The 11,666-nt window shown below is 42.1% G+C and overlaps 2 protein-coding genes across 2 annotated transcripts in view; one reads left to right on the top strand and one right to left on the bottom strand.

Moving 5' to 3' along the window:
• LOC139579402 (prostaglandin D2 receptor 2-like) overlaps positions 1–7,568 on the bottom strand; it is a 15,997-nt gene extending 8,429 nt beyond the window's left edge. Inside the window, exon 1 of the mRNA XM_071407991.1 lies at positions 6,926–7,568. The gene's annotated coding sequence lies outside the window, so the exon portion shown is untranslated. The remainder of the gene's footprint in view (positions 1–6,925) is intronic.
• Positions 7,569–7,751: 183 nt separating this feature from the next.
• LOC139579401 (von Willebrand factor A domain-containing protein 7-like) overlaps positions 7,752–11,666 on the top strand; it is a 34,771-nt gene continuing 30,856 nt past the window's right edge. The window contains exons 1-3 of the mRNA XM_071407990.1: positions 7,752–7,866; positions 10,608–10,797; positions 11,024–11,160. Of these exons, the coding sequence (XP_071264091.1) occupies positions 10,612–10,797; positions 11,024–11,160 (323 nt within the window). The 5' untranslated portion in view covers positions 7,752–7,866; positions 10,608–10,611. The remainder of the gene's footprint in view (positions 7,867–10,607; positions 10,798–11,023; positions 11,161–11,666) is intronic.

Here is an 11,666-nt window from a genome sequence, read left to right as displayed (position 1 = left end):
AACAGCTGGGGAGAGTTAACAGAGACCTAACAGCTGGGGAGAGTTAACAGAGACCTAACAGCTGGGGAGAGTTAACAGAGACCTAACAGCTGGGGAGAGTTAACAGAGACCTAACAGCTGGGGAGAGTTAACAGAGACCTAACAGCTGGGGAGAGTAAACAGAGACCTAACAGCTGGGGAGAGTTAACAGAGACCTAACAACTGGGGAGAGTTAACAGAGACCTAACAGCTGGGGAGAGTTAACAGAGACCTAACAGCTGGGGAGAGTTAACAGAGACCTAACAGCTGGGGAGAGTTAACAGAGACCTAACAGCTGGGGAGAGTTAACAGAGACCTAACAGCTGGGGAGAGTTAACAGAGACCTAACAGCTGGGGAGAGTTGACAGAGACCTAACAGCTGGGGAGAGTTAACAGAGACCTAACAGCTGGGGAGAGTTAACAGAGACCTAACAGCTGAGGAGAGTTAACAGCACATGTTTCATTTGCAAGTTCACAAGTTTGTTTTGCCAATATCTCATTTGTTGTCAGGTTAAGGTTTCTTTTATTTTCAAATATCAGTTTTACTGTCAGTCCTCAAAGATGAAATGACTACTGTTTGAGAATGGTTGAAATGTTCATCATGTTTTCTCATCAAAGTAAAAACAAACCCACAGTCAGTGGATGATCTGATCTCTGTCAAAACATTTGTTTTATTCTGTCTTTGAAAACATTTGATTTTGTCTCATAAACTTTGAGACGAATTGATTATATTTACACATCTCACACTCTCTATTCTACTAATCCTAAAGCCTTTCATTGAGGTTGGGTGTGTGGCGGGACGGAGGCAGAGGTGCGCGCACCCCTTTTGGTCCCCGGGACCAGGATTGAGAAACACTGCCTTTGTACGATGTAAAAATGTCCATGACCTTGAGTGTCCATGACCCATCTAACTGTCTGCAACTGTACCAAGTAACCTGAATATGTAAATCATGACCCATCTAACTGTCTGCAACTGTACCAAGTAACCTGAATATATAAATCATGACCCATCTAACTGTCTGCAACTGTACCAAGTAACCTGAATATGTAAATCATGACCCATCTAACTGTCTGCAACTGTACCAAGTAACCTGAATATGTAAATCATGACCCAGCTAACTGTCTGCAACTGTACCAAGTAACCTGAATATGTAAATCATGACCCATCTAACTGTCTGCAACTGTACCAAGTAACCTGAATATGTAAATCATGACCCATCTAACTGTCTGCAACTGTACCAAGTAACCTAAATATGTAAATCATGACCCATCTAACTGTCTGCAACTGTACCAAGTAACCTGAATATGTAAATCATGACCCATCTAACTGTCTGCAACTGTACCAAGTAACCTGAATATGTAAATCATGACCCATCTAACTGTCTGCAACTGTACCAAGTAACCTGAATATGTAAATCATGACCCATCTAACTGTCTGCAACTGTACCAAGTAACCTGAATATGTAAATCATGACCCATCTAACTGTCTGCAACTGTACCAAGTAACCTGAATATGTAAATCATGACCCATCTAACTGTCTGCAACTGTACCAAGTAACCTGAATATGTAAATCATGACCCATCTAACTGTCTGCAACTGTACCAAGTTCCTGAATATGTAAATCATGACCCATCTAACTGTCTGCAACTGTACCAAGTAACCTGAATATGTAAATCATGACCCATCTAACTGTCTGCAACTGTACCAAGTAACCTGAATATGTAAATCATGACCCATCTAACTGTCTGCAACTGTACCAAGTAACCTGAATATGTAAATCATGACCCATCTAACTGTCTGCAACTGTACCAAGTAACCTGAATATGTAAATCATGTAATAATCTGAAACATGAAATATGCAAACTGGAAAAATATCTACTCAGACAAAGAAATGAACATCAGTTTGACAGTAAAAGGTGATTCAAGTATTTGTATTACTCTGTATCTCTCTCTATGTCGTGACGTCTTACTGTTGGCTACCGAGGAAGCAGGGAAGGAGTGTGTTACATGTTTTGACATGTTGTCACAGTGGGGAAAACCAAATATTTTCAAAAACTCCTTAAAAAGGTATGTTTTGACAGAGATCAGATCATCCTGACTGTGGGTGTTTTTATCTACTTTGATGAGAAAACGTGATGAAAATGTCAAACATTCTCAAACAGTAGAGTCATTTAATCTTTGAGGACTGACAGTAATGCCCACTGCAAATGAAACATGTGCTGTTAACTCTCCCCAGCTGTTAGGTCTCTGTTAACTCTGATGATGTAGAAGTAGAGAAAACACGAGGAGTGTGTGAATATGAATCCCACCCCTCTACTATATATAGCCTCTTACTACTGTTGAAGCACCACTTCCTGTCTCTATATCCTCCTCATGTTTTCTCTAGCGCTTCATGAGGAGTAGAGTATCAGTGGATGATCTGATCTCTGTCAAAACATTTGGTTTTCCCTCCTGTGGCAACAACATGTCAGAACTTGTTGCTGTAGTATATCCCCTAGCTGCATACCAGACCAGGTCTTGGTATGACTGAGCACTTGTGCAATTCCGACAGACAGGGAGTGTTAAAAACACACAGGCATGCCAAAACCAAAGTCAGGGGGGTGAAAGCCAGTGGTTTAAAGATACCATTTAATGATTTAATCAGACTATGAAATCAACATAACAACAGTAGAACTGTGCCATGGCAAGTCCATTTGGGGTGAGGTGGGGATGGGATGGGAGGTGCGCACGAGGTTAGAGGTTAGATGTCAGCCAATCAGCATTGAAGGCAGCGTATATATTTTTAAAAATCTCACTTAGATTAAAACATATAAACATTAATTCTGTCACACAAGTCTTTCATCTCTCTCACACACCTCCCCCACAATCCTGTCAAATTGCGATGTAAAGTACCCAGACTAAATACATGTTAGCATGCCATGCCTGTACATGAACAGCTAGACATCCTGGTTAGTTGACTTAAATAAATCCACCTACTCTGCAGCAACATGACATCACCACTCTGGAACAACAACAACATGACATCACCACTCTGGAACAACAACAACATGACATCACCACTCTGGAACAACAACAACATGACATCACCACTCTGGAACAACAACAACATGACATCACCACTCTGGAACAACAACAACATGACATCACCACTCTGGAACAACAACAACATGACATCACCACTCTGGAACAACATGACATCACCACTCTGGAACAACATGACATCACCACTCTGGAACAACAACAACATGACATCACCACTCTGGAACAACATGACATCACCACTCTGGAACAACATGACATCACCACTCTGGAACAACAACAACATCACATCACCACTCTGGAACAACATGACATCACCACAGTGGAACAACATCCCATCACCACTCTGGAACAACATTACATCACCACTGTGGAACAACATGACATCACCACAGTGGAACAACATCCCATCACCACTCTGGAACAACATGACATCACCACTGTGGAACAACATGACATAACCACTCTGGAACAACATGACATCACCACTCTGGAACAACATGACATCACCACTGTGGAACAACATGACATCACCACTGTGGAAAAACATCACATCACCTCTCTAGAACAACATCCCATCACCACTCTGGAACAACATGACATAACCACTCTGGAACAACATGACATCACCACTCTGGAACAACATCCCATCACCACTCTGGAACAACATGACATCACCACTGTGGAACAACATCCCATAACCACTCTGGAACAACATGACATCACCACTGTGGAAAAACATCACATCACCACTCTAGAACAACATCCCATCACCACTCTGGAACAACATGACATCACCACTCTGGAACAACATCCCATAACCACTCTGGAACAACATGACATCACCACTGTGGAAAAACATCACATCACCACTCTAGAACAACATCCCATCACCACTCTGGAACAACATCCCATCACCACTCTAGAACAACATCACATCACTACTCTGGAACAACATGACATAACCACTCTGGAACAACATGACATCACCACTCTGGAACAACATCCCATCACCACTCTGGAACAACATCCCATCACCACTCTGGAACAACATCCCATCACCACTCTGGAACAACATGACATCACCACTCTGGAACAACATCCCATAACCACTCTGGAACAACATGACATCACCACTGTGGAAAAACATCACATCACCACTCTAGAACAACATCCCATCACCACTCTGGAACAACATCCCATCACCACTCTAGAACAACATCACATCACTACTCTGGAACAACATGACATAACCACTCTGGAACAACATGACATCACCACTCTGGAACAACATCCCATCACCACTCTGGAACAACATCCCATCACCACTCTGGAACAACATCCCATCACCACTCTGGAACAACATGACATAACCACTCTGGAACAACATGACATCACCACTCTGGAACAACATCCCATCACCACTCTGGAACAACATGACATCACCACTCTGGAACAACATGACATCACCACTCTGGAACAACATGACATAACCACTCTGGAACAACATGACATCACCACTCTGGAACAACATGACATAACCTCTCTGGAACAACATCACATCACCACTCTGGAACAAAATGACATCCCCACTGTGGAACAACATCACATCACTACTCTGGAACAAGATGACATTACCACTCGGGAACAACATGAGATCACCACTCTGGAACAACATCCCATCATCCACACTTCTCCTAACCTGGCAGCATTGTTGGAGAAGCTACTCTGAAAGTATAGTTTACCAAGCTACCAATTTCTTCACACTTGAAGAGGTTAAGCTACACTAAAGCTACCCTTAAGAAAAATGTATACTGAACAAAAATATAAATGCAACATGAAACAATTTTAATGAGTTGCAATTCATATAAGGAAATCAGTCAAATGAAATAAATTCATAAGCCCTAATCTATAGATTTCATGACTGGGCAGGGGAGCCAGACCCAGCCGACCAGAATGAGTTTCTCCCCACAAAAGGGCTTTATAACAGACAGAAATACTTCTCAGTTTCATCAGCTGTCCGGGTGGCTGGTCTCAGACGATCCAGCAGGTGACCAAGCCGGATGTGGAGGTTCTAGGCTTGCGTGGTTACACTTGGTCTGCGGTTGTGAGGTCGGTTGGACGTACTCCCAAATTCTCTAAAACAACATTGTTGCCAGGGAATTGAATGTTCATTTCTCTACCATAAGCCACTTTTTTAAATTCCTTATTTTACCAGGTAAGTTGACTGAGAATACATTCTCCTTTACAGCAACAACCTGGGGAATAGTTACCGGGGAGAGGGATGAATTGGCCAGTCATAAGCAGGGGGTGATAAGGTGACAGTGTGAGGGCCACATTGGGAATTTAGCCAGGACACCAGGGTTAACACCCCAACTCTTACAATAAGTGCCATGGTATCTTTAGTGACCACAGAGAGTCAGGACACCTGTTTAAAGTCCCATTCAAAAGACAGCACCCTGCAATGTCCCAGGGCATTGGAATATTAATTTTAGAATAGAGGAAAGGGTGGCACCTACCAGCCCACCAACACCACTTCCAGCAGCATCTGGTCTCCCATCCAGGGACTGACCAGGACTAACCCTGCTTAGCTTCAGAGGAAAGCCAGCAGTGGGATGCAGGGTGGGCTGCTGCTGGCTACTAATGCTCCCAAGTTGCACCTGTGTAACAATCATGCTGTTGAATCAGCTTCTTGATATGCTACATCTGTCAGGTGGATGGATGATCTTGATAAAAGAGATATGCTCACTAACAGGGATGTAAACTTATTTGTTCGTTTGGAAAAATTCTGGTATCTTTTATTCAGCTCATGAAACATGGGACCAACACTTTACATGTTGCGTTTACATTTTTGTTCAGTATAGTTTCCTTAACTGAAGTTACACTGAAAAGGAAGTTCACTACATCCAAAATACTCAGTGAAAGATTATCATATGTAAATCTGAAATGTCATACTATTCAAATTGCAAGAACAGAACCCTTTGAGGTCGTCTGTTAACAGAACGTGTAATTTAGCCTGTTTAACTTGAAAACAATGATTCGAGTGAGAATTTGCCAGGTCTGAAAGGAAATTATTGCCTACTTCACCCATAAAGCAATTAACTACTGAAAACACTAACTAGATTTTAATTGACTATTTTAACTACCACCAAGCTACTGCAAAATGTACACTGCCTGGCATCCCTAATGAACTTCAGATGACGGAATACAGCACTGCACATGGTGTAGTGAGCTTACAATGGCAGGATTGTGGCAGGATTCCCATGGCCACCCACACGTACGCCTTGGATAAAAGCGTCTGCTAAGTGGCAGATATTATTGCATCATGTAATAGTTATTACATAACATCATGGTTCTCATTACAATAGGGTTATATTCCGTCATCAGTAGTGTATCAACCAGTTTATAGAAGAGCAGCCGGGTGTCTAACGGGCCAGGGTGGAAATGCTACCAGATTTATATTACATCTTTGTGTTTTCTATATCTACACTTTGTTTATATGTTGTTTTAAATAGGTAGAATGAAAGTGTTCAGATTAAAGGTTGCTTATAAACAACACCTTAACACTGCTAGTCATAATACTGCTATCTGGCAACTAACTACTGTTACTACTGAGACCTGGAATAATAACTAGTGTAGTCATACTAACTACTGTTACTACTGAGACCTGGAATAATAACTAGTGTAGTCATACTAACTACTGTTGATACTGAGACCTGGAATAATAACTAGTGTAGTCATACTAACTACTGTTGATACTGAGACCTGGAATAATAACTAGTGTAGTCATACTAACTACTGTACCTTCTGAGACTATCTCTCTGTACCTGTAGCTACTGATGATGAGTTAGCTCTGGTTACACTCACCAAGCAAACTGTAGTATTCTCAGTTGTAGGAATGTTGTCTTCTTTCAGTCATTCCAGTATTCAGGTGGTTTGATTAAAGTCGTCCCCCTCCTCAGTGCATGATGATCCTGCTCGCTCTGTCACAGGCATCTATGGTTCCTGCTCTGTCTCTTTCTACACATCTGTCTCTTTCTACTCCTCTGTCTCTTTCTACACCTCTGTCTCTTTCTACACCTCTGTCTCTTTCTATTCTGTCTCTTTCTACACCTCTGTCTCTTTCTACTCCTCTGTCTCTTTCTACACCTCTGTCTCTTTCTATTCTGTCTCTTTCTTCACCTCTGTCTCTTTCTACACCTCTGTCTCTTTCTATTCTGTCTCTTTCTTCACCTCTGTCTTTTTCTACTCCTCTGTCTCTCTACACCTCTGTCTCTTTCTATTCTGTCTCTTTCTACACCTGTCTCTTTCTATTCTGTCTCTTTCTATTCTGTCTCTTTCTACACCTCTGTCTCTTTCTATTCTGTCTCTTTCTACTCCTCTGTCTCTTTCTACACCTCTGTCTCTTTCTACACCTCTGTCTCTTTCTACTCCTCTGTCTCTTTCTATTCTGTCTCTTTCTACTCCTCTGTCTCTTTCTACACCTCTGTCTCTTTCTACACCTCTGTCTCTTTCTCTTACCCCGTTTCACACAGACACTCACTCATTATTTCAGGGCTCGTCACCATAAGGGGTGGAGCGAGAGAGGGAAGGAGGGGGAGAGAGGAAAGGAGGGAGAGAGACCAATGAGAGAATGAGGGGGTGGGTGTGTGAAAATGGGGGTGAGGGGTGGGTGTGTGAAAGAGGGGTGAGGGGTGGGTGTGTGAAAGAGGGGCTGTGGTATGTGTGAAAGAGGGGGCGTGGTCTGTGTGTGTGGGGATGGGTAGAGATTGAAGGGGTTTAGAGGAAGTAAAAGCGTGAAAAACAAGGTAAGGATGAATGTTTGTGCATTTTAAGATGGAAAATGAACATGTTTTAATTCTGACAGATGGTGTGTAACGTGTACATGTGTGAAGGAGGGTTTTCAGGTTTCACGTGTCTTTTGAAGGGAGAAATAAGGACCGTGTGAATAATTTCATTTTAATTGTGTTAGATGATGCTCGTCATGCGTTTTTGCAAATGTCAAAATCAATGTTGTATATGAATGCCAAAGTGCACTGCAGTCATATGGCTTGAGTCCTGTTGCTCTAGGACACATTACAGTACAGAAACAAAATACTGGGACAGTTTCATGAGATTAAAGGGGCAGTCTGCCATTGTAAAAACAAAAAAAACGTATTTAAAGTAATTCTCATGATGATGTACCAATCACAGAATTTAGCTTTAAACTTAAATGTTGTCCCCTTTTCAATGTTCTCATCTTTACATTATGGGAACAGTAATGTGTACACACACTGTTGTTGTACTAGGCATGGAAAATAGGCAGAACAAATGTTTATTTGATGCAAGACCAGATAATATGAGGGTCAGGAGATTTGAAAATCAATACACAGGAAGAAATACGTTCATCAACAGTTTAAGAGTTTAAAATTAAAAGGATGTGTTATGAATTAAACATATTATTTATATGTGTCGTTTAGAAAGAAGCAGAAAATCCCCCCTAAAAAACAACCAAAAACATGCACCACCACGCCCATTATAATGATACAGAAAAATGTCCTCTCTGACTCCATCTAGTGGTGGTTATCAGTAGCTTCACTGTATCAACTGAATAGAAAAATGTCCTCTCTGACTCCATCTAGTGGTGGTTATCAGTAGCTTCACTGAAACTAATGGAAAAATGTCCTCTCTGACTCCATCTAGTGGTGGTTATCAGTAGCTTCACTGAAACTAATGGAAAAATGTCCTCTCTGACTCCATCTAGTGGTGGTTATCAGTAGCTTCACTGAAACTAATGGAAAAATGTCCTCTCTGACTCCATCTAGTGGTGGTTATTAGTAGCTTCACTGTATCAACTGAATATGCTGTTATCAGTTATCAACTGCTATCCCTGACCCTGTGACCTCTGACCCTGTGACCTGCCCAACACCATCCCTTATAAAATCCCCTTTGAGTCCTACTATGTTACCATGACAACATAACAGATACACCTCACTCAGGGGGCAGAACCCTCTGATACTGTCACCGTCTGTCTGCCTTGTGAAGTAAAGGAAACCATATTACACCATCAAGTTGGAACCATCCACTCCCTAGTCATCGGTCTCCACTTCCTGGTTGAAGAATGATGTTACCATCCAGAGTTCATAATCAATGTAATCCCGTTTCTCTAAAATCAATAGTAATCTCATCAGACTTCCTGTGAAACTAAAACCATAAATGTACCTTGCTATGGATTTACAGTAACAGTGTGCAGAGCTGTCATCAAGGCAAAGGGTGGCTACTTTGAAGAATCTCACAAATGAAATGATTTGTTCAACACTTTTTTGGTTACATGATTCCATATGTGTTATTTCATAGTGTTGATGTCTTCACTATTATTCTACAATGTAGAAAACAGTAAAAATAAATAATAAATAATAAATTAGTAGGTGTTTCCAAACTTTTGATTGGTACTGTATCTATATATATATACATACAGTGCATTCGAAAAGTATTCAGACCTCTTGACTTTTTCCACATTATGTTACGTTACAGCCTTATTCTAAAATGTATTAAATAGTCCCCCCCCCCCAATCAATCCATACACAATATCCCATAATGGCAAAGCAAAAACTGTTTTTATTAAAAATAAAAAACTTAAGTATTACATTTACATAAGTATTCAGACACTTTACTCAGTACTTTGTTTAAGCACCTTTGGCAGCGATTCCAGCCTCGAGTCTTCCTGGGTATGACACTACAAGCTTGGCAAACCTGTATTTGGGGAGTTTCTCCCATTCTTCTCTGCAGATCCTCTCAAGCTCTGTCAGGTTGGATGGGGAGCGTCGCTGCACAGCAGTTTTCAGGTCTCTCCAGAGATGTTCGATCAGGTTCAAGTCCTTGAGGAACTAAAGGTGTTCAATAAATAGCTATTCAGCTAAAGGATATTCACAGAGAAAACCAAACAGGAACACTAATACTGAGATGCCCTCAGAGCAGCCTTAAGAAGTCAAGGTGTGTCCTTTGGGTGTTGGACCATTCTTGATACACACCGGAAACTGTTGAGCGTGAAAAATCCAGCAGCGTTGCAGTTCTTGACACAAGCCGGCGCACCTGGCATCTACTACCATACCCTGTTCAAAGGCACTTTTTTTGTCTTGCCCATTCACCCTCTGAATGGCACACATACACAATCCATGTCTTAATTGTCTCAAGGCTTCTTTAACCTGTCTCCTCCCCTTCATTTACACTGATTGAAGTGTGGTAACAGGGAATGTACTATGTGCCAGGACAGGGGCTAAAAACCCGTCTCTAATTAGGTATGCCAATGTCTTGTTATATTTTTATCATGTTTCGTGAAGATGCTTCTGTCTACTAACTTTATTATAGGGCATGTTGGGATGTGGCCAAGAGATTTAACAACAGGGGCTGGGTCAGGGATTTCCTTACAGTTGTTGATAATGAAATCCCACTTCGTGATGATGATGATGATGATGATGATGATGATGATGGCAGTCTCACTCTCTCTTTTTCTCTGTCTCTTTCTCTCTCACTCTCACTCACGCCCCCCACCCACCACCCACTCCCACAGACTGATGATGTCACCAGTGCTAGGCATGTCCTTCTTGGCCCTGGTCCTATCAGGAGGAGCCTGGGCGTTTTCTCCCATTGGGGACGGAGCCTCCACCCACGTCAGCATCACAGAAAAAGCCGTGCTACAGAAGGTCACGGACGTGTGCCGAGCCATCGCAGAGTCAGAGCGACGAGACTTCACCCCCACGGTAAGTGTGTGTGCGCGTGCGCGTGCGTGTGCGTGTGAGTGAGAGAGAGAGAGAGAGAGAGAGAGAGAGAGAGAGAGAGAGAGAGAGAGAGAGAGAAGAGTTGTGTTTCAGAATGAGTGTTAAGATTTTCTTTTATCTAAAAGTGATTTTCTTTATCTACCTTTCCCTCAATTCTGATTGGCTGATTTCTAACCTCTACTCTTTGACCTCTGACCTTTCAATGTAGGGCAATTCTGCAGAGGAGCTGGTCCAGGCCTGCCTGGGACCCAAAGCAACAGGTGAAGTGTCAGCAGCTAAGTTCAAATCTGCCCTGAACGAGATCTACGTACAGAATGCTCAGGTGGACAGAGACTTTGTCAACAGGTTGGTGCTCCATTGATAGAGGATGAGGTTCCCTTATTATGTCAACAGGTTGGTGCTCCATTGATAGAGGATGAGGTTCCCTTATTATGTCAACAGGTTGGTGCTCCATTGATAGAGGATGAGGTTCCCTTATTATGTCAACAGGTTGGTGCTCCATTGATAGAGGATGAGGTTCCCTTATTATGTCAACAAGTTGGTGCTCCATTGATAGAGAATGAGGTTCCCTTATTATGTCAACAGGTTGGTGCTACATTGATAGAGGATGAGGTTCCCTTATTATGTCAACAGGTTGGTGCTCCATTGATAGAGAATGAGGTTCCCTTATTATGTCAACAGGTTGGTGCTCCATTGATAGAGAATGAGGTTCCCTTATTATGTCAACAGGTTGGTGCTCCATTGATTGAGAATGAGGTTCCCTTATTATGTCAACAGGTTGGTGCTCCATTGATAGAGAATGAGGTTCACTTATTATGTCAACAGGTTGGTGCTCCATTGATAGAGAATGA

Source organism: Salvelinus alpinus, chromosome 6 (assembly GCF_045679555.1).
Source record: "Salvelinus alpinus chromosome 6, SLU_Salpinus.1, whole genome shotgun sequence".
Taxonomy (NCBI): Eukaryota; Metazoa; Chordata; class Actinopteri; order Salmoniformes; family Salmonidae; genus Salvelinus; species Salvelinus alpinus.
This window is presented reverse-complemented; position numbering and strand designations above follow the sequence as displayed.